Raw genomic sequence first — 24,701 nt, forward strand, 5'->3', positions numbered from 1 at the left:
GTGTGGTTGTTGTTTTAGATTTTCTGTTATTTGATGTGAGTGATGACAAAACTTAATGGGGTTTTTGTGCATTGGTATGAGATTGTCTTAACCCTCTATTTAATGCAAGAATATTCAGTCAGGGAATTCTGTAGGCATGTGAGTATTAATTTTATATTAATTAAAGAGGCTGGCTTATCTTCTTTCTGTCTTGAATGGGCATTTCAGATATCTAAATTCATATTTCATATAAGATAATTATAGTGTTGGCTATAAGCAGTTGTGATTGTGAACATGTAAAGGATGGAAAACTAGAATCTAATTTTTAATTTGAATCTACTTTGTATAATTGTGAAGAAATATTTTGCTTGCATTCAATGGTGTTAATCACTTCATCTATTGTTCATACCTTTAGTATGCTCTAACTTTGAGAAAATGCAAGTTCTTGAAATTAAAGGATGATATTCATAATGTGAACAAGGCTATGTTATGCCTAAGGAAAAAATTAAGGCCTTGAGTTGTATTCTTTTTTACATTTAAAATATGTTCTGACTATTTTGTAGATCTCTGCAGCAGCATAGTATGGTGGTGGTTGGCTGTCAAAAAAGTAGATTCAGGTAGGGACTCTGATCAAGTTCATTTAGTAAACTCTACAAAAGTTGAGGAGTTTAAGGGACAGGCATAGTAATTTGCTGAATTTAATGAGTCTTGAAAATGTAAGTGATGTATTCTATACAGGTTATTTTGAGAGCCATTTTATTATATGCCCCTAATATATTATCTTCAGTTCAGTTATTCAGTACTCAAAAATTAGTCTTAATTTTAATTGTTCCCTAGTCTGCTAGTTACCTATCCCAAAACTATCCCATGGTAGGGTTAAGGTCCAAGAGGAGTAGAGTATTTTAGATTGGTGCTTGAAGTGTTTGTATGAGTCATATTTAATGTGAAACTGTAAACTGAAAATTCCTTGTTTTAACAGTTCCTTCTCTTCTAACAAAATAAAAAAAGAGAGCGGACATCATGTTTTGGTTAACAAATTTACAGAATCAGAATCACAGAATCATTTAGGTAGGAATTCTGAGATCATCAAATCCAGCCTATAACCTAACACCACCATAATCAACTAGACCATTGCAATGAGTGCCACATCCAGTGTTGTCTTAAACATGTCCAGGGGCAGTCACGCCACAACCTCCCTGGGCAGCCCATTCCAACCTCGTATCACAATTTCTGTGAAGAAATTCTTCCTAATGCCCAACTTAAACCTCCTCCAGTGCAACTTAACACTCCTCTTGTCCTGTCACTGATTTCCTGGGAGAAGAGACTGACCCCAGCCTGCTAACAACCTCCTTTCATGGAGTTGTAGGGAGTGATAAGGTCACCCCTGAGCCTCCTTTTCTGCAGGCTAAACACCCCCAGCTCCCTCAGCCACTTTGCATAAGACTTGTATTCCAGGTCCTTCATAAGATTCATTGTCCTTCTCTGGATACGTGTTTTCCATTGCCACTTAATTATGTACCTTATGTTATGTTATAATATGATATATAATATAATGTAACATAATATATTATGATATGATATAATATAATATGATGTAATATGAGATGATGTAATATGAGACGATGTAATATGAGATGATATTATATGGTGTGCTATGAGGTGGCGTAATATGAGATGATATTATATGGGGTGCTATGAGGTGGCGTAATATGAGATGATATTATATGGGGTGCTATGAGGTGGCGTAATATGAGATGATATTATATGGGGTGCTATGAGGTGGCGTAATATGAGATGATATTATATGGGGTGCTATGAGGTGGCGTAATATGAGATGATATTATATGGGGTGCTATGAGGTGGCGTAATATGAGATGATATTATATGGGGTGCTATGAGGTGGCGTAATATGAGATGATATTATATGGGGTGCTATGAGGTGGCGTAATATGAGATGATATTATATGGGGTGCTATGAGGTGGCGTAATATGAGATGATATTATATGGGGTGCTATGAGGTGGCGTAATATGAGATGATATTATATGGGGTGCTATGAGGTGGCGTAATATGAGATGATATTATATGGGGTGCTATGAGGTGGCGTAATATGAGATGATATTATATGGGGTGCTATGAGGTGGCGTAATATGAGATGATATTATATGGGGTGCTATGAGGTGGCGTAATATGAGATGATATTATATGGGGTGCTATGAGGTGGCGTAATATGAGATGATATTATATGGGGTGCTATGAGGTGGCGTAATATGAGATGATATTATATGGGGTGCTATGAGGTGGCGTAATATGAGATGATATTATATGGGGTGCTATGAGGTGGCGTAATATGAGATGATATTATATGGGGTGCTATGAGGTGGCGTAATATGAGATGATATTATATGGGGTGCTATGAGGTGGCGTAATATGAGATGATATTATATGGGGTGCTATGAGGTGGCGTAATATGAGATGATATTATATGGGGTGCTATGAGGTGGCGTGATGTAATACAATATAATGTAATATAATAGGATGTAATATAATTTGATATGATATAATATATAATCAATATGTATGGGGTAGGGAGAATCTCTAAGACAGAAAATTCTTAAGATGGAAACAATTTGAATCAACTTTTTAGAAGAAATGTGCACAATGCCTGAAATTAAAAATAGCCTGAGGGGAGGAATAGGAGGATTCATATCTAAAAATGCCCCAATGGAATGTCACTTGTGAAATAACCCCCAACATAAACATTTTTCTGATCAGTTTTGGATAGAGAGAACTCATTATTCTATTATATAAAAGCAAGAATAAGTCATAGTAATTTTATAATTGTTTCTGCTCCTAATTCAAGAGTGGTCTATAAGCAAGGATTGTGATAATCTTGTTTCTGGATTTTAGGACTTGTTCTGTTTCCCTGTACCTAATATTAACCTATACGTGCTGGAAACTAGCAAAAGTCTTGTCAGTAATACAAAGGAGAGTCTGGATGAATTGGGAAGTACAAGTTAATTGTGAACATAATTGCACTTCTGGTGGATAATTGCAATTGTAAGTCAAGCAAGACAGCTTCTAACACTTGGGTCAGGTTTTTAATTCTCTGATCTAAATTATTAATGGGGATATTTTCACAAGCTTTCTGCATAAAAATTGACTTCATAACAGAGAGGTCAGCTGGTCTTTTCTTCTAGCCTTTATGGTTCTCAGTGATAATCAGAGGCTGTTTTCTCATAAATGTATGCTCTTTTTATGCATCCTGACATGCATACCAGACGTAGGTGGTGAATTACTTACAAGTTTTATGAAGCAAAAATTAATTCTGTAGGTTCTAGTTGAAAGAGTGATTTAACACCTTGGGAATCTTGAAAGCCATATTGAGTCTATTATGGAAAGCCCAATGCAGGCTCCTGTTCACAGTGCGGCTGCAGTCAGATGAAGTGGTATGATGCATATAGAAAATAACAAGTTGATCAGTACAAGAATGTATAATACTATGGTATAAATCAGTAGTGTTTCCACATCTGATAGCTGCATTGAACACATTATATCTTGAGACTGATCAAGTGTTAATATAAGAGGAGTTGAGACAAGTAGTGACGTTGATTAGGACTATAAAGATTTTTATAAGAGGAGAGTGAAAGGTTGAGATTATTTATGCAGAAGATGGATTGAAAACTTCTATAACTTGTCTCCTAAAGCAAGATTTAAGAGCCCATCCGGTATCATCAAATAGAATAAATTCAAAACAAATAAACAAGAATTTTGTTTTGTACCTGAAACACAAAAACAATGACAGAATTCAAGGTCACAAAGATGGAAGTTTAAGATAGTTCAGAAAGATATTTGGCACCCTTTTCAATTAGAATTTTAAACAATAAACGTATGAGGTTCTAAAAAAGATAAATCACTTAAAAAAAAAGAAGTGCCTGAGTCAAACGTCATACATATACTTCCACTATAATGGTTTATTGCATCTTCTTGGGACATATCTTGGCTCATTGGCACTATGAATATTGAGTAAGAGTCAGGATATTGGACAGAATGGACAATTATTTATACACACGATGACAGTCTCCCTTCCTTTGGCAATCTGAATTAAGTTGTTATCATTTTCCTCTGCTTTGCTTGTCAAGAAAAAAAGAATGAATGGCAGTGCTGATTTCCCTTTCTGTCTCCAGAAAGTAGATGTCATAGTTGCCTTTCAGAGATTCAAAGGGTCAAATATTTTGAAGCCTCTTTCACTCACATGTCATGCTAATGATCTGTTAGCAGGTCTGGGACTATAGAAAATATCTAATTCTGTGCTGCTTTTCTGGCACTTTGCTACTTTGATAAATGGGAGATGGTATACTTTAGAATTTCAGGGATGCTGAGCTGGTAGCATTTACTGGATATGTTTTATTCTAAAACCACTCATACCTTGAAAACTTTTCTGCCTCTGAGTGTCTCAATTTTTGTATTGTGACAACTATTGAGAGTCTTACCACAATAATATAAAGAACTTAATACATTCCTAAGAAGTTTTCTTAAAAAAAAAATCTTAACAATAGCATCTCTTCCTCCTACTCCAGTTTGCAGAACAAAAAATTCCAAGCCTAAAATGTAACCCTCCTTGATCAGGGCACTTGAATGCTGAATCAGAATCTGAATTCTGAAGCTACTTTTTCTCTCCACAGAGATTCAAAACCTTAAATCCCATTTGTGTTAGCTGTCAAATTAGCAAGTTAAGAGCATCTTAAATGGAGAATTTCTGTTCTGTGGGATTTTCTGGGAAAAAAAGAAATAATATTCAGTTTCAGAGTTAAAGGAATAAATAAATACTGGAATTTCCTCCCTTGCCCTCCCCCCCAAAATAACCCTCAAATTAATTAGAGTTAATTAAAGCTTGTTAAAATGAGAGAATATTGATGTTGAAAATGCAGGTCAAGCAGGCCAAGAGCAGGTTACATATTGCCATGTCCAGGCTGGTCTCAAAAATTGTTTTCTTCTTAGTGAAATTTATTTTTCTGATTTATGATGTCAGAATTTCCCAGGTACCAGCTGGTGCCTCTTGCAGCTTATACTTTCCCTGAGCAGAGATTTTGCACCCTGAACTCACTAGGGTTCTTAGGTGCTGCCAGAGAGCTGCTCCTGCTGCCAGGAGGTTTTCCTTGTCACCAGTACCTGACATAAAGATGACTCCAAACAGGGTGGATCCCCTCCAGGTGCAGGTATGCACACACATCTGTGTTACAAGGTACTGTTAGCCAGTGTTTTGCTCATCTTTGCCCGAGGGACACTCTGACTAACCAGCTGCTCCTCAGTTGGATCCAATATCCCTGCTCTCAGCCTGCAGGGCAGTGCTTGTCAGTCCAGCCAGTGGTTTTTGTTGTCCTCCACGTTCCATTTGAATGTGGGAAACCGTGTCACAGGCTTTTGAAATTAAAATAAACAGCACACACTGCTCATACTTCATTCACCAAACCAGTCTTATACTCATGCTGGGCTCTCAGGTGACACAATTCAAATGTATCATGTTTATGCCTGGTCATTTCTTGTTTTTCATATCCTGGCTGTTATTTTCTGGAGATTTTGACCTTCCCAGGGACTGAGGGTGATTAACCAGTATTTATGTGGAGTAATGAGTGCAAAATTTGAGCTGTTTTGTTCAATAACCATGGTTAGAAGTTTGGCTTATTATCTGATTAATATTTCTCCCTGTTTGCCTCTCTTCTTGGCTAAACATACTCTATTAGAACAATGCAAAGGGTCTGGGATTAAAATTCTGTTAACTCAGGAAAAAAAAACTCTTCTAAGAGAAGGACAATTAATTTGAGGTTACATGAGAACTTCCATACATGTATATGTTTAAACATGGAATGTGAAAATGCTGGTTAGTGTGTTCTCAATACGCAGAAGGGAAGGTAATAAGAGACAAATCACAAGTGTTCATAAAATATAGCGTGACTTTGAGCACTGTAATAAGCAGGCTATTCAGTCTTGCTACGGTACAAATACGTGTTGTAGTAAATCTGCCAGACACTGCTATGCTGTGAGGAAGAAAAGAGGTTGAAGGACATTCAACTGGGCAAAGCCACAGGCAAGAGAGTTTGATGAGAACCTGCATGTACCTAGAAGATATTAGGGGCTAAAATGGAGGCAGAGTGATTGGTGGGATTCACAAGTGTCTGACAGAGAACGATAAAATAAAATTGAGAGAGTCTATTGGGAAACTGATTGATTTGTGAGATGTTAATAAGCTGTGGGTGTATGCCCATGTGAACATGAAGGACAGCCCATGAGCTCTGAAAACTGAATTAACTAACAAATATGAAAATTTTATCAGTCCTATATAAGCTGGGAAATGAAAGGAATCCTTTTATGAGAATCCATGTACCTAGCAACTGTGATGCCCTGAAGAGGATCTTTTGAAATTTCTGTGGAAAAGTCGCTGCTGATTCAAGTTAAGGTAGATCAAGACATTAGTGCTAATAGAGGCCATGTTTGTCAGTTTGTCCAGGAAAAAGTGGCAATGCACAAGGAATGGTTGAACCAGTGCAGTGTCACAGGGAATACTTATGGAAAATATTCAGTAAACCATTAGCTGTACATGGGAAGCTGTAGAGATGTGTTAACTGATTATCTGTTTTCCCTCATAAGAAGAGTTAGTTGGTTATAGTTGGAAGTGATGTGGTATGGGGATCTACTATTCCATTCGGGAGAACATGCTAGGCTTATATTGTTTGATTTTATTAGGGCTATAAGGCAGTTGTGTTCTATATTTGACAACGTAGCATGTGAAACTTGACTTTGGTTTTCCTTGTTTGCCAAGAGGTTGCTTTCTTTGTCTCACTTAGATATTTCCCTTGCGGGAGCCTCGGGCGTGCGTGGAGCCCGCCTTGTCCTCTCACAGGTGGCTGCCCTTCTGACGAGGAGGTTTCTCCACACTCGGCGAGACGTCAGGGGCAGCCTGGCGAGCGTGCTGCTGCCCGTGCTCTTCGTGGCACTGGCAATGGCCTTGTTCAGCGTGAAGCCTCTGGCCGTCCATTATCCTCCTCTCAAGCTGACACCAAGACTTTACGATAACGCAGAATCCTTCTTTAGGTAAAGGGCTCATCTGTCACCATCAATACCCAGGGTTCTGGGATCTTTACACCTGAGTTCTCCTGTTTTAAAGACTTATTTGTATTCTGGAAACAGTCATAGCTTACTTTTTACAATAGTTATGTGGGGTATTTTTTAGATGTTTAGTACACTTTTATAGATTATTATAAAAGTAACATAAGATTAGAAAAGCTTTGTGTGAAGAATTTTCTGGAGGAAAGGGCAAAGACTTTGGAGAAGATTGAACTCAAATTAATACTAGCCGTGACCATTTATATGTAAATGAACAAGTGTATTTAAACAAGCCTTTGCATGCTTAATTTTAAAAAAATTGATTAGATCTGAAGTTATTTTCTCAAAATAATTCTTGGGTTTAAAAATGCCACACAGTATTTACAAAGCCTGCTGCTCTTCTTACTCAAACTAATTTCTACATGTTCAGCTTTGAAGCCAACTACATTATTTATTTATTTATTTAATTAAAAATGTGCAGTATCTATGGATTTAATCTGTATAGAGTGTTAATCACACATATAGGTTACTTTCTCTACTATGCAAATATACAGATGAGCAAAACAAGATGCTGTTTGAATTTATAAATATAATATAAATTTATTTTATAAGCATAAAAACACTTTAGCAATGCCAACTACTGGGAATACGTTATTATGAGGAGAAGGATGCCCATGGGTAGATGTTGAGATTTGTTTAGCCAAAATTGTAATTAATTTTCTTTACGTGTTCACAGAGTTTTTTAAAATGAGATTATTTCGGTATGTTTCTTATGCATGGATTTTATAGTCCTTTAATTTCTTGGAAAATGCATAGGACCTTGAGACTGAAAGTTAATAGAGCTAGACACATTGACAGGTCTGTATTTCTTTTATTTATTTATTTTTTTTCTTTCTCTTTCACTCCTCATACTCCTATGGCCCTCTTTGAACAGCACTGAAGATGACTACCTAGGAAAACTTTCTCAGGTTCTGCTGGGATACTTCTCTGATTGGGACCACACATGCACACATTCACAATACAGGTAATTGTAACTAATGTAACTATTTCCTTAATTTAAATTTTGAACTTTTTTTTTTCTGTGTAATGGATTATTTTAGGCTTTTATTTTTTTTTTTTTTGGCTGCAAGGAATTAGTGACCAATCAGTTCTGATATAGGAGCTGGCATCCAGGTGAAGCACAAAGTAGGCTTTACTGTTAGAAGTCTGATCCATACAGCTCTAAAATCAGTGGCAGTTTCCTGATTAATTTCAGGATGACTTTGATTAAGCCTGGTGTCCTGATGATGAGCGGACATTAAGGAAAATATTTGTTAGGAATTCCAAATTCAGGAATGCAGTAGTGACCATGCTTTAATAATTGCTGCAAATATGAGACATGAAGCTCATTTGACTGTATATATATATATATATATATTTTAATAAATCAACTTTGATAAAAATGAGTCAAATTTGTATCACACTAGACACAGCTGCTGCTGTGATCAAATGCTAAGAATGTGTTCAGCATGCCAGATTTGCTCATTACTCTCTGGATTTCTTCTGTTAAGTGACATGTTGCTTTCACTTGCTAGTTATAATTTTATTATGTTTATTCCCATTAGAAAAAATAATTCATGCTGGCAGATGGAATCTATGTCACCTCAAGATTCATGCAAATGTGTGTCTGAACAGGAGGTATGTAATTTCTGATTTACTTATATGTATAAAAAAGTTTGTGCGTATATTATTTCTAATTCCTTGGCTGCTGTTTTTGAAGGGCTGGTGAAAGTGATGAGAAAATAAATCCTCACAAGTCTGCTTTGTTATGACTAGAGTTTTATTCTGTTACACCTAACGAAATTGTACACAATTTTCTTGTTTATGTATATGAACACATATGTGCACTAGAAACGGCTATAAATTGATCTGAAATAATAGGATCAGAGACAGCTGAACTATTTTCAGCAGATGCAACTTACTTCAAATATGTTATAGGACTCTGATTGAGAAAATCCATCATGCAAAACAAGGTTAAAATATAACTCTTCCATAACATCTGGAAGACTACCTACTTTCAAAGGGAAGGACAGGTGAACCTTGCTGGTAGAACCCATCAGGGAATTTACATATGAATGAGATTTAATTGTTAGAGTTTGCTTCTGGTTTGGATTTTGGATTTCAAATTACAACAGGTTTCAAGAAATAAAGGATTTTGAAAGACATAATGAATTTCTGACCTTCTTAACTAATGATTTTTCCTGATGACTTGCTCTGAGTTGAGTAATAAACAAAAATATGAAACTGTCTGAGGTGACAAATGTATTTCCACAAAAGGGAATATCCTATAAAAAAAGTTTCTTTTGTTTATAAAGATGTAATTATTTAGAGTAAGGATTGCATATGAAATATGACAATACAGTTTTTGGGAAAAATGGAAGGGGGAAACTAGTTTTTTACTCTTCTGGACAAGGAGTAATTTTGCCTCTAATCATAATGAGACATACTTAAAATACAAGGATAAAATACAAATGGGAACTTTCATAGGGAGAGGTCTATTAACCATGAAAACTGAAAGGAGAGGTCACTTGACAGTGGAGGCAGAACTTTTATGTGTGAGCTATGTAAGAGCAATCTTCGAGAGTGAATTTTTATTTTCTGTGGGGTTGAGACATCAAATAAGCATTAAATTTTTTCAATTGATTGGCATAAAGTACTTTGTAAAGCTTCTGAGATAATCGAATCTAATATCTGTCACATTTTCTTTGGTTGTGAGAATGTCCCACTGAATCGTTAGAAGACATCTTGCTTTATTCTTCTTTGCAGCTCATCAATGAAATTTTTAGAAGCTTATAACATTAATTAGACTTTTGCTTTCATCTCATATTTATCTGGGGCCTGTTTTGTGTTTCTTCTCAGGAAAAACAAATAAAAAGCAGTCTTGCCTTTTTCATTGCTGTAAACATCCCTAAACTTATATACTAGTTTTGATGTTTTCAAAACAAAATGACTGACAGGGCTGAAAGGGAAATCAAAGGGATTTCTAATATGTAGGTGGCACAGCCATTTGAGTTGCCTTATAAACATAAAACTATTCGTAATTTATTGAAAATCTGTTAAAGCTGGGAAAGGCAAATGCAGTTATAAAGAAATGCTGTAAAATCTACATAAAAATCTGAAAATAAGGCTAAATGTAGTGCCACTCTTTTTAAAAAGTGCTTTACTTATTTTATGTATACTTTTTTCAGATGTGCCCAAGTTTCAATACCTCTGCTCCCTATATGAAGAATAAGAAAGGACATATTTTGTATAATCTTTCAGGGTTCCCTGTAGAAGAGTATTTATTGAGGTCTTTCAACAAAACAAGGTAATCTTAAAATGTCTAGCCTTTGTTTATCCTTTGTGTATAAACCCCAGAGTCCTTCCTGATCCAAAGCATGGACCTTTGTCATATATTATAATATAGAGGGTCATTGTCTTTATCTGGTGTTATCAAGGTGTAGAGTTAGGCTGTGGTTCAAGGTAACATGAAAGACCTTCAATGGTCACATCTCAGAACTTCCTCCAGCAGCTGCATGATGATTACCTCTAGGCATGATGATTACTCCAAAATTCTGGAGTTTCTTCCACGTGGTGAGTAATTTCAGCATCTCAGATGCGTATCTAAACCAGGTGAACAATATAATTTCCATTCCTCAGAGAACTCAATCAAATAGAGGTGGATATGCTCCAATTAATATTTGCTTTGAAGTAAAAAGGGCTGGTATGCCCCTGGCAATGCTTCATGCTCTGTGATATCAGCAACAGAGGTCATGTGCTGTATTTTGAAGTTTACTTGTGTGCCTTTACAACTCAACCACTGCTGATGAAATAAGCGGAAATATTAGACCATGTATGACTTCATCAAGGAGAAGAAAGCGTTAGCCACTTATGTATTGAAAGAAGGTGCATCTGATTTTATATAAATAGAGGTAAGCATCTTTGGATGAAAGAGTTGAGCTAGTATATGAATGCTTTAGGAAGAAATAAAGCTGTTTAAGACACTTCTGGAAGTCAGTAATACCTCACTTGCTCACAACCCTTTCTGTTGCTCAAAGATTTCAGCCTTCAGAAAGCAAAAATTCTTATCAAAGGGAATACCTATGCTGGAAAAAAGCTGGTACTATTGACCTGATTAAAAACTTTTTAACAAGGAAGGAGTTTGTGAGGGATGAAGTTTTACTTTCAGTTGAAAAAATAAAACATTAGTGTAACCATCTCAACTTTACCCTTGCAAGAAAACTGCAGAGCTTAAGGTAGATAACTTTCTGTTACTTTAATTTCTACTACCAGATATGGTGGTTGGTCTTTCGGAGGGACAAAAGCATTTGAACCTCAAGATAAAAAATTGAATAGCACCAAATCTCAGCCTCTGGCTAAGGTAAGAGTTGCATGTATGTATGCACATCTGTATGTATGTATTGATTACTTTTTCCAGGCTTGAGGCATCGCAGCACTTAGCAAATAATAAACCATTGCATAAAATCATTGCACTTGAATATTGGAGAAAAAATCTTCTGTCTCTTATAGTCTAGCTCTTTACTCATAATTCTTGAAGTATTCTCTTGTATTTGAGAAACAGTTTTAAATTAGTCAAATGATATGCATTTTCTTTTATTTTTTCAGTAAACTAATTTTAGAATCTAAGTCTAAAACTTGTTTTTAGATGGTCAGTGAAATAATATTTTTTGTTTGTTCTCTACAAAAAGCCAATGTCAGAATTGGCCCAAGTGCATTGAACATCACAGTAATGTATTGCTATTGATGCTTTTTTATGCCTACAAGGGATACTTTACTTTGCTTCATTTCTCTCACCACCCTCTGCCTAAGAGTAAAGACATCTTCTAGGGGCAGTTCCTTCTGCATAACAAATATACTATTCGTTTCTAAAAAGAACCTTTCTAAAATGTTCCAAAGGAAATAAAATCCCCTGCATTTGTAAGTGTTTGTTAGCCTCCAGGTCTCATCCCAAGTTTTCACAATATATACTGTACCTCTCCACTGCATAGCAAAAGGCCTTAAGGAAAAGCCCTTTATTTCAGCTGTGCTTAGAATAATCCTTCTTCTTTGATTTTTGGGATCCATTTAGATGTAGATGTGTTAAAAGTAGAGGAGCAGCAGTCTTAGAGAAGTATTGATGCATATCAGTGAGAGGTCTTTGTTTTGTATTTGAAGAAAACAAGATTTGTTAAAAGGAAGCTGTACATTTTCCAGATTCCAGATTAGAATATCTGCCTTTATTTTTTTAATGTAAATATAGATTTTATTTGCTCTTATAAAAAGAGAAAACAAGAAACAGCATAAATAAACTCCATCCCAAAATGCATTTTCAGACAAAGTGTTAGAAAAAAACCACATATTTTCTCCAATCCGATGTCATTTCATGCTGTTTTGCAAAATCACTTCCTGTTTCTAATGCCTTTTCCATATAATTTGTTAGAAATCTCCCTATTTTATATACAAATCTGAGTGTATATAGATTTTCATTTTGGCCATTTGTAATCTTGCTTCTAGTCCCATATATTCCATAGCTTTGAACTCCAGTTCCATCATTCTTTTAGGAGAAACCTGAAAGTTTTCAGCAAGATTTTTTTCTGACTTCCATTTTTCCTGTGTTACCTTTAATCATTTTAGACTCTTGTTTTGACGTGCTTGCAGTGTGGTTTTTGTCAGGTTCCTTTTTTTAGTGTATTTGGTATAGAGCTCCACCTGCCATCAGGACAGGGATAAATTATAGTTATACTCTTAGTAAGTAAGCTTCATATTTCAGACCAAAGCAAATAGTGGAGTAAATTTATAAAGGGCACTGTGTTATCTAAAGCATCTGCTGGAAATGTCTTTCAAGTGATGCAATGTCAAGTTATTGCATTAACCTTTCAGTAACTAATGACCAGAATTTTACTTTGACCTTTCAGGTTTGTTCATGAGACAATGAACGTATCATTTACATAGCCTGTTATGAAAGAAAATGAGAAATTTGCATTTGAAGAGAATTACTGTATGATTCACTTTATTTTAGAAAATTTTTGAATCTTTATACATTCTTCTCCAGTACTTGAGAAAACAACAATTTTTCTTGTTCAAATTAAAAATATTTCTTTAGTAACTATTTTACTGTACCTAACCATATTGTGCTGGTATACTACATATATGGTATATGCATGCACATAAAGAATGTGTATATGTGCACAAGAGAGAGAGAGAATATATCTATGACATGACAAATATGGCTTATTAAAAACATTGATTATTGGCATTCATCGATGATTGCTATGTAGCAAAAGCACAACTTGTCAAATTTTTTTATATTTTCATGTCCGTATATTCTTTGGCTTCCTTTGGCAATATGGCCCAAATTTCTTTTCCTTGATAGCTTCATAATTGCTGATTTTTATAGCATAATGAAATATAGGAAGAACATGTGGTAATTTTCAATACTGCCAAGAGGCAAATTGTAGTATTCAGTTGTCATTTGGAAGAGTACATTTTTCCAATCCCAAAGATTTGGACTTGAGGGTTTACAGTACAGTAATTGTACAAGCGTTCAGAGGAAAAAAATTACATCTTTCTAGTTTAATATCAATCATGAATCTGGTCCAGCAATGCTTAGGGACTTCTCTGCTCCTTCTCATCTGTTTTTCTTGGTAGGCCATATGTTAGTTGAAATGTCAGTCTAGATTTATTCTAGAATTTTAATGGCAAGTAAAAGATTATGTAATAATGTAAAACATGTCTCCACAGAACTCCAGTCTGATGTGGTGAGGGGTTGTGTTTTTCCTTGGGAAAGAATTTTCCTAACTAGAGATAGAATAGAAAATAAAATAAAAGTTAATTATACTGATATATGTAGTTTTGTTCCTCAGCTCCTTTCTGCCCTCTGTAAATAATTACCTGTGTGGCACAAAAGGAATATGAAAGATGTTTAAGTGAGAGCTAATACATTTTAGGTTTTTTTATATTTTACCTTTGCTAACAATTTCTAATAAGAAATAAGTCTTTAGAAGAAAGACCTTCTGATGAAGTGAACAACTTTAAATGTCTCTTTTCCCTAGTTTATAATAAATTAAATATCCATCTTCAATTTTGTTATTTCCTCACAGTTTGATTCAGCTACATAATGCAGGTTGGAGGATAATTCTAATTAACATGTTGGCTATTGAAATATATTGTTACACACAATGTTCTATTGTGGTATTCATTTGAATACTGGTTACGTTACTATATTTCAAAGGTGTTTTCTGAATATTTGTGACCTTTCCCCTGCCTGAATTAAATGAGGATGTGTTGTCAGGATTTTACTTTGTTGTTTTTTTAATTGCCTTTTTTTCCCCCAATACAACAGACACAATTGCAGTGGAGTTTCATTATATATGTATATAAAACTTTCTGTTCTGTGAAAACCTTTCAAAAAGTGATAGAATCAGAGATGATGTATGGGGCTGTGAAAGACAGGTTACCCTTGATCACTTATTTCTGTCTTTTTGCCCTGGTTGCTATTTTCACAGAAGGTCCTGCAGTGCAAAGTTTTCAGTTTTCCTCAGGAATCTTAGGTTCTCTTTCACTGCATTTTAAAGACTTCTCTTGTTGATTAATGAATGGGAGATATAATTTATGTAATAAGCTGTGGGAACTGAACTGGAGAACAACAAAGGAATTTCATGACTCTGCAAAGAGGGGAAGATGTTAGAGTTTGTTCTTTTTCTTTAAATGTGAGGGCATAAGAGTTTGAGACATTTGAGTTCTATTACATGGTACATGCAGGAGTTCAGGCCCAGAAAATGTGGGTTTATGAAAGGCAGGTCCTGCTTGAGCAACCTGATCTTCCCTAACAAAGTGACCTGCTCATCAGATGAAGGAAAGGCTGTCTGCAGGTGTTGTCTGTCCAGACTTTTTAAAGCATTTGACACGGTCTCCTACAGCATGCTCTTTGAAAAACTGACTTCTTGTGGCTTGGATGGCTGACTCTTTGATGGGTAAAAAACTGACTCTATGGCTAGGCAGGAGAGTTGTGGTGCTAAATCCACTTGATGGCTGGTCACTAGCAGTGTTCCCCAGGGCTCAGGTTTGGGGCTGGTCCTACTTAATATCCTTGTTGGTGATCTGGATGTGTGGATTGAGTGCACCCTCAGTAAATATGCAGATGACACTCAATTATGTGGGGGTGTTGATCTGCTTGAAGGTAGGAAGGCTTTTCAGAGAGATTTGGACAGACTCAGTCATTGGGATGAGGACAATTACATGAGGTTCTATAAGGTGAAATGCAACATTTGTGTCCCAGCTACCCAGCAGGCTAGTGGAGGGGTGGCTTGAGAGCTTTCTGGCAGAAAAGGCACCTGGGGTGCTGGTTGACCAGCAGCTAAATATGAGCCAATGTGTGCCCAGGTAATGATATCTTGGCCTGTATCAAGAATAGCATAGCCAGCAGGACCAGGGCAATGATTTTCCGCTTGTATTCAGCATGGGTGAGGCTGTGCCTCAAGTACTGTGTTCAGTTCTGGGTACCTCACTTGAAAATAACACTGAGGTGCTGAAGTGTATCCAGAGAAGGGCAACAAGGTTTGTGAAGGGTCTGGAGAGCATGTCTTATGAGAAATGGCTGAGGGAGCTGGGTTTGTTTAGTCTTGAGAACAAGAATCTTGGGGGGACCTCATTCCTCTCTACAACTCCCTGAAAGAAGGCTGTAGTGAGGCGGTGGCTGGTCTGTTCTGCTGTGCCTGGAGACAGGATAAGAGGAAATTGTCTTGAGTTATAACAGGTGAGATTCAGATTAGATATTAAAAAATTACTGTTATGGGGGTCTGGAATTGGAATAGTTTTCCCAAGGAATTGGTGGAGTTATCCCTGGAGGTGTTTAAGAGGTGTTTGAATCTAATGTTGGGTGATGTAGTTTAATGTTCTAGGAGTTAGAGCGGGAGTGCTGGGTTAGTGGTTGGACTTGATGATGTTAAAGGCCTCTTCCAACCTTGATGATTCGATCATGCTGTTGAGATCTCAAGCAGTTGTGAACAGCACATAAAGAAGAGCAGAAAATGTTAAAGGTAATGCAGGCAAGAATAATGGCAGCTCAAAGCTGCTAATTTTTTTTTTTTTAATGATTAACAGAGCTTGTGGTGAAGGAGATTCAAAGGTGAGAGGCAGAGAAGAAATGACAATCGACCTCAGAGTGGTTCTTGGAATCATGATCTAGGATAGATGGGAGGAAATAAAATGGAGAGTCAGAATATTATAAACCTTACCTCACAAACATGTGGCGATCCAAACAAGTAGGTAGTCAGGAGAATTAATCAGAAGAAAATTATTACTGAGAAAGGGAAAAAGAACTGAAAATTAGGCAGCCTGCACTGGAAAATATAGAGGAGAATGTGTCAGAAAAAATAGTCCAAGTCTGGAACTAGGGTCCAAATAAGGTTTGTAGTTGGATAGTATAAGAAAAGAGTGGGGAAAAAAAGGCAGAATTATCTGCAAGTAAATGAAAATAGCATCAAAAGACTGATAAGAGAATCTTTAAGGAAATTTCTTAGATGTAACTGCATAGATGGTAGTTCGAGAACTAATCTAAAAAAACTGAAATCTTAGAAGAGGACTGTTAAGGCAATAAAGATGCATATTAAATCCTGTTCACTTTGCATTATGATTCAGAGTACAGAGAGACAGTGAGAATTGCTCTACCTAGGATGTACAAACAGCTGATATCAAAGAGGGAAATGTTAAGAGTTTTTCAAGTGTTTAAAAAAAAGGATGTAAGAAAGGGTGCTATGAGGTGACAAATGGATAGTAATCAGATGGTTTTAAATGCCACTGAAACTGAAAATAAACATACACAATAATTTGACCTCGTTTTCAATATGGATAATATAGATTCAAAGGCACTATGATTAAGAGTAATGAATGATAAAAATAAATTTCTAACTGCAGAGGTAACTCAAACCTCAGTACATTTGGTTTTGGGACATATCAAGCTCTCAGCAATGGTTCTTGCAAGTGGAAGTGTGGATTAAGAGTATTTCATCAACTCAGTGTGTGATCTGAAGATAAATTATATGTTACAACAGAATTGTTTCCCTGTGTTCCTCGGAGAGACTGGCTTGGTAATTAAAGCCTTAAAGTTTGTCTGCATCAGTTTCCTCCACGGTTAACAAGCCACTGATGCTTGTTGAAGGTGAAGACAGTTTTTTCTATGGAACAGCTTCATACCTTGTAAACAGTTCCTATTTGATTCTTTCTTTTCCCCCTCTTTCTAGAATATTCTGTTCTGAGATATTTTATGCTGTGTGTCACATGCAGGTATTATTTAGAGAAGTCTCTTTGGAATTTCAATGATTCTTCCAATTTTAGCATTAGTTTTACTCATATTCTTGTATTTTTGATCCAATTGGCAGGTGTTATTCTCATATTGTTCTGTCTTTATTTGTTCAACCACGTGTGTAAAGGTAGGGGGACACTGTTCCATTAATCCAGAGAATCTCAATTTAGTAATAAACATATGTGTACAGCTCTATCAATAGAAAACTGCTGCATACTGTTCAAAGACCTATGCAAATCAACAGATTCTGTTGTGCCTGGTTGACTTTCTTTTATAAATAAACATCATAACAGGAATTAGATATCCTTCATGCAATTCTTAAAGGTATGTGATCTTGCAGAGCAGCATCCAGATTGAACTAAGTTTTGATTGACAATTTCCATTCTTTCTTTCAGGTGTGGTATAACCAAAAAGGTTTCCATTCACTGCCATCCTACTTAAATGAACTCAATAACTTTGTTCTGTGGCTGAATTTACCTTCTAATGTGGATTGGAGACAGTATGGTAATCTTATTTCTTTGTGTTTTTAATGTATTTTGGAAAGTAGTTTTTAAATAAGCTATAATAAGTGTGAAAATCTTTCAGTTTACAGTAGGATTTCAGAGTCTCATCTCTTTGGAGGACTGAAAAGTAAAAATCTTAATTACACAGAAAGTTTATGTGGAGAATGTAGTATAAGTAATGTAAAATTTGATTTTAAAGCTCAACGTGCCATATAAGTTCTTTACAAAGACATTCTTGTGGAATAATTAAGTGTAAATTGGTTTGGGATGTTAGTCCCTCTGAAACTGCTGCTAGGGCTTACTTAAATGGCATGACTAAGGCACAACAGACTGTGGATTTATATCTTCTTTGGCACTTTGCTAAATCTCCTTATATAAATATCCAGGGCAAATCCATAATAGCCTGTAAATTCACACAGCAATGTGATGCTTCACAGCATCCTGTTACTCAAGGAACAGGAAAAGATACTATGTCTTATTATTTATAAAAATTTGTTAAAGTAAAAATTTTATGAACTGACATAAAAAATAATGACTGCAGCCAAAGACTCACCTGTCAATACAGATGAAATTTTAGGATGTGGAAATCTAGTTTGAAATCTGGCCTTGATTAACTTCAGAAGTTCAGGTTAACTCCTATTCATTCCAGTTCCTTTCACTCTTAAGATTCTGTTAAATAGGAATTTGGTTTAGAGAAATTTAAAAAGAGCTTATGACCAATTTTTAAGAGTACTTGTAACATTAGGACAGTTTGTCTGTAATGGTAAAATGATTTAAAGTGTTTCTATAATGAAGAAATAAGACTAAATCAGTGAAAACGGGCAAGGAATCCTGAGAATCTAAAAATAGAGATTCATTAAGAAAACTTTCTGGAACGTCCAAGAAAAAACAACAATGGCTTGCTTTCAAGATGACTGGGGTTTTATTTTTCTAAATGAATTATGAGAATGGATCAAAGGTAATGCACTTACACAGAAACTTTGAACGAAATTAGATATTTTAATGAGAATTTTTAATGAATTTTTAATCAACTTTCTCTGCACTTAATCAGTTGTACTGGCTAGCTTTTTTTCTGTACCATTAGATCCCATTCTGGAACATAAATGTTTGTGTACCCTTCCTTTTATATCTATTATGGAGAATCAGGGTTTGCTGTCCTGCTTACATTCAGAGAAAATGATAGCTATCCCAAAGATTGTGGGAATTATGTATTTTTTGACATTGCATGACACAGCAAGCACAACAGTGCTTAAGAAATACTTCAAGTCTTGTACTGACATTTGTACAAGTATGGGCTCATTGTATAATCTTGTAGCAGAATATGTTAGCTGCCTGCTGAAGTAGAGCTTAAGAACTAGAAAGTAATTCATTTATGTCTTCATCTATTGGAGAAGTGCAATAAAGATGGACTGATCACGCTTTTGAGGCATAACGCAGAGAGAGCTGTCACAGAAATCTTGGGAAGAGAGGTCAAGTTACCTACTTATGTATGTGTATGTATGTATTGTATCATGTTTGTATATGTGTGTGCATGTATGTACACACATGTATGCGTATGTATTTTTTGTGGAGATCCTTACGTACGTATATTTTATTTCTAAAAACTCAACAGCTTTCCAGTGCCATATGGGCCTCTTGATCTCAGTTCACTTTGATTTTTAACTTTCTCTTATTTAAGGGTACTTTTTTTAATAGAGAAGAACTTTTCATATGCTTTTGTTATTCAAATTGTTATATGCAGTCCTGTAAGTCAGCAGTCAGAAGACCACATGCTGTGTTCCTACACTGAAGTCTGTTAGTTTTGACTTTTTATCTTCTTCTGCCTGTAAACTCTGTTTATAGGCAAGGTCAGTTCTAGAATATTGTTGGAAATTGCTGTGAGGAAGCTTGTTAAGATGTTGCATAAATGTGGCTTTGTAGTTCTGCCTTGCATTAATGACATGTTATTTCACAGAACAACTTTCTTCCTGTCAACAGAACCAGTGCCCCTGTATTACTTTTAAGTGACATAAAGAGAATTTGCCCCTTTAAAAGGGACTGTGAGGACAAAGTCTTTTCTTCCTTTACCAAGAAAAAAAAAAAATGCAGCAAGAAACTTACTACAATAAAGTAGAGCGTTGCCATGGATGTAAACACAAGAGGAGCAACTATGATATTGAAACAAACTTGAGTGAGGTCAATGAGATCAACAACCTAAGTGCTCATACAAAAGCAAAGCAACCCTTTCACTTTGTAGTTGTATCCTATGTGTATTTCTTGAGCATGAACCCAGTTTGAGTTCTCCCAAGATGTTTGGAGGAGGGAGCAGTCATTACAAACCACATGCTGAGTTCTACCTGCTTTGCCCACAAGGACAGATCCAGTAACTTCCAATGGACGTCAGTAGCACTGGTCCAAGTTTGTGGGAGGTTTTGATAATAAGGAGCTGAGCAGGACGCTTATTGCTTTTGTCTAAAGTATTTTCTGCAGTCATGAGAATACAAGGAATATAGACTTATGATTTGGTATGAAAGTTTGAATGAAAAAGTTTTACCCGATACTATAGAGGACATATGCTGCCTTGCACTGGTTTTAATTACACAGAAATCCATAGGGATTTGCATCTATTCAGAAAGCTTTGAAAAAAATTATTATTTTTTGTTCTGTCAGTCTAAGTTACTGACCTTCAGCATGCAGAAGCAGGAAATTATATTTATTTAGTGATTAAAAAATCTGTCCTTTTTGCTACTGTGTAATCAGATCTTCAAATACTTTCTCTGCAAGTAGAGAGATTTCTCCTCACCTTTGTGTTTCAACAATTTGTGATTATTGGTAAATTTCTCTGTGAGGATGCTTGGAAAGTTACAATGTTTGTTTCTTGTAATTTTTATGTAAAGAGTGGTGTGTCTATTGAAGAAAATGTTTATGCCCAGCTGGAGGTGCATATAACTCCATGGAGCAACAGAAACTGGCCCAGTCAGTTTATATCAGTTTATTGTAGTTAATGGATTAGCTGTCTCTTTTGGAACAGCAGTTCAGTAATACTTCTTGTATGAAAGTATGTAATTTTTTCTATAATGTGGATATCCCCACACCTTCATCATCATATAAGTCTGTGATCCCATTGTGGGAAAAAGTCATCTGTCTCAACTGTGGAGGAAATCAAATGCATTCTGTTTTCTAGTGGGTTATAAATTCAGTGACAGATGATGAAAATAAATATGTTAATAAATTAATTTAAAAAAAGTTAGTAAGACTCTTCAACAAAGAAACTAAGATGTGCTGGATTTTTATCAAAACCCTTCACCTTTGACTGGTATTCAAGCTTATATGAATGATATTTTCTAATCTCTTTCTGAAATGCTGCTTTCTTACAACTAAGTAATGTAACTGTGAGAAAATAAAAATGCAATAATGAAGTAAGAGGATTAAAAAACTAAAAGGTAATATTTTTGCTTAAGCTTAAGATAGACATTTTGACCAAGGAAAAAAATGTTATTTTTCACACCTAATTGTATAACATTGAGTCAGAATGTGTTTATCATGCTGGACTATAGAAGAAGGACTATAATCTCCCTGTTAGGTTAAGGCTATAGAAAGAAAAAAAAAGGACTGGTTGTCATTTATAATGATGTCTGTAAAGTAGAACGGTCAAAAAATTTTTTACATCATTGTTCAAAGAACAAAAATGAAGAGCCTTTTGCAATGCAGCTGCCCCATCATAAGATTTCTATTGAAGTCATTCATTCTTAAAAAAACCTTTAATACTAGGATTCATTGTAAGCTTTCATGTAGCATTCTCATTTATTTCGTATTCAATTCTTCAAAAGAGCAGAAGAGATCAAGGGAGTCATTTTCACATGAATTTTGGTGGAAAGTGGCTGTTTCCTGAATGCTTTGCAAATTATAACTTTAAACCTTATTAAAAAGGAAACTGTGAAATGGCCTTAGGGTGGAACATCCTTAGCCATGTCTAGTTAGTTGGGGAACTAAAATAGAAGCCATTAATGATGGTGCTGCCTGTGAAATTCTCCATAAAATAGAAATTGTAATTTTCACTTAATAGTAATGTCTCATTTTATATAAATAGAAATATTGTCACACACACACACACACACACACGTACATATATAAAATATACACTACCTCAATTTTTCTTATACATATTTTATTTAATCTGAAATAAAATGTCTGGAATAAAGAAAGCTAGATTGCACTTCTATTCAAGTCTGCCACAATCGTGGTATTCAGAATCAGTAGCAGAGATCTAAACTGATCTATGCATGCAAGACTCAGCTTGGCATACAAAATGGTTTGCAAAGAAGTGCCAAGATTTAGACAGCCCCAGAATACGGGGCAGAACCCCAAAATAGACTTAAGGACAGCTCTGACTAATCTACAGTAATGTCATACAAGCTTGAAGAGCTTTAAGGTTTTTTTAATCTAGATTTCTCCAACTGACACTAAAAACGTATTGCTGGGTTCATATCACTTTCCTCACTTTTACTGAAAAACCACAGATTTTGAAATGTCTTTATGTGGAAAGCTGCACCCAGGTGGGGTGGACTGGAATACCAATGTTTTCTATTCTTTATCATGTATAGGATGGAAACATCTAACACTCTAAAGTTATTCTAAATTGTGCATGTCTTTATTTTCTGACAGAGGGTCACTGGTTTAGATGTGAGATGAAAGATCTAGAGCAATTTCTCTTGAAGGCACAGATTTCAGACTGTTAATAAGATGTTGGTATAGGGAAAGGTGTTGTTCTGCAGCTCTGGAATGCCAACAGGGCAGGATGCTGAATGTTCACAGCAAACTTGTCTAATGTGGATGCATTTTCCTTTTTCCTGTATGCTTTCCTATCCGGAATGGAAAAGTATAGTATTTTATTGTAGGAAATGTTACAATCCTTCTAATGTTTTATAAATAATTTATTTCACTAGTTTAGGAATGCCTTTTTAACAAATTAGTATCTAAAATTTGTTTATAATGAACAATGTAAGGAAAAGGAGTAGGATTGTCCCACCTGGAAGGGAGAATACAAAAGGGAAATCATAGAGAAGCTGAAGAGGGTACAATGAATAGTTTGCCACTTCTACTATTAAGCATGTAGCATGGGACTTCTAGTGACATTTTCAAAGTAAATGCACTCTCCTGCCTAGGCCCCAGCTGTGCTACTCCTGAAACTTAAACTGTAAAGTATGGTAAACTGTAAAGCTGATTACTTCTCACCTCTTTTTTCCATTGCAGGACTGGTAAAAATGCCCTTGTTCTCAGTTGTACAAAGCAAAATCTTTCACTGAGCAGTACAAGAGAGAACAACTGAGCCTTTTAAATTAATGAAAGACAAAAATGAGGGGGAAAAAAAAAGACATAAAAACATAGTTAACTATTGGCAAAACCACTGAGAAAAGAAAGAAAGAGAAGCTTCATAGGAGGAAAAAAAGCTAAGAAAATATATTGCCAAAGTAACTGGCTGCTTGTGCTCTCTGTTGGGATTGACATCTGGGTTCATTCCTTTTCAGAACTATACACACATAATTATATCAACTAGCATGCATACAGAGACGTTCCTTTCTTTGAGGTGCCCTCCTCTTCACTCTGCTCAAAGAGGGGAAATCATGCCCCTCATTTTGGAAACTTTTCATTTGTATATTAAAGAAGGTTAAAAGGTCTAAAAAAGTATTTCATCATAGTGTTCTCGTTCTCTCTGAATAGAGCATTAAAATGTAAGATTCTACATGGTCACAGTTTTTCCCATTCTTGAATTGCTTTTGCAGGGTTTTGGACAGGTTGGAATGGGTGTCTGTTACAATTTTTCACCTGTGCTCATAAAAAAGCCTGTCATCACTGTAAAAATAATGTGACCAACTGCATGTTGAGGACAGAGACAAAGGAAGTTTTAGGACATTAAAGAAAATTTTTGTTGTGATTAAGTCAGGAGAATATAATGGCAATCTGTAGATGTGGAAGAAATAATTTTTATACTGAGAAATTTATGAAAAGTAGCTGACAGAGTTAGTGCTGAATCATAGCATATTTGGTCTTATTGCCTGACTTGCTCGTCCCTTGTGAATACTGATATGGTAAAATTTGCCCTAAGGGCTATTTACACAAGGTTTGCAAGTACAGTCCTTAAAAAATCCTTACATAAACACCAGAAGCATCTGTTTAATAGGAGCTTTATAATTTAGGACTTCTGAGTTTATCTGTCATTTATAGTTTTAAAGTCCTCAAAGATGGCAGATAGTTTTCAACTTAATGAGCCTCATTATAACAGTTTTACATAGTAAAAAGGCATATAAAGGCAAGAAAGTATCAATAAGTACATTTTACATCATGTTAACAGCTGGATTGGGACAGAGATATGCATAAAGAGATGGTCTAGGTGATTAGAAGAATTGTAGGAAGGGATAGGTTATATAAGCACATGGAAGGGTTTTTAAAATAAAAAATATATATATAATAGCAAATACCATCTACTAATTCTGTTGGTTTGATCTGGTATTTGAAGAAAATTAATAACATTTTTCTTGAGTTCAAGGGAACTTTTTTTCTCTGCAAATTACAGGCCAGTTGATTGGCTTTATATAAATTGATAATCTATTTTATGACAATGAGGTGGAGAGAAGAAATCATTATGCTAAAAAAGTAGCAAATTCAGAGATTGTCATGCTCCAGACTACATGAAAAAACTTAAAATACTGAAGTAAAGGCAAGTATTATAGTTAATGCAGTGATAGAATTTTGGATTCTAAACACAACTGAACTTAGTTTAGCACAGTCATACTTTTCTTACTTGTTTTCCATGAC

General features: G+C 35.5%; 1 protein-coding gene across 1 annotated transcript in view; it reads left to right on the forward strand.

Annotated features, from left to right (window-relative positions):
* LOC106850770 (ATP-binding cassette sub-family A member 13) overlaps nucleotides 1-24,701 on the forward strand; it is a 139,392-nt gene that overhangs the window by 61,954 nt on the left and 52,737 nt on the right. The window contains exons 25-30 of the mRNA XM_088171259.1: nucleotides 6,824-7,070; nucleotides 8,017-8,106; nucleotides 8,687-8,759; nucleotides 10,310-10,428; nucleotides 11,394-11,481; nucleotides 17,799-17,907. Coding sequence (XP_088027385.1) covers nucleotides 6,824-7,070; nucleotides 8,017-8,106; nucleotides 8,687-8,759; nucleotides 10,310-10,428; nucleotides 11,394-11,481; nucleotides 17,799-17,907 — 726 coding nt within the window. The remainder of the gene's footprint in view (nucleotides 1-6,823; nucleotides 7,071-8,016; nucleotides 8,107-8,686; nucleotides 8,760-10,309; nucleotides 10,429-11,393; nucleotides 11,482-17,798; nucleotides 17,908-24,701) is intronic.

Source organism: Sturnus vulgaris, chromosome 1 (genome assembly GCF_052056855.1).
Source record: "Sturnus vulgaris isolate bStuVul1 chromosome 1, bStuVul1.hap1, whole genome shotgun sequence".
NCBI lineage: Eukaryota > Metazoa > Chordata > Aves > Passeriformes > Sturnidae > Sturnus > Sturnus vulgaris.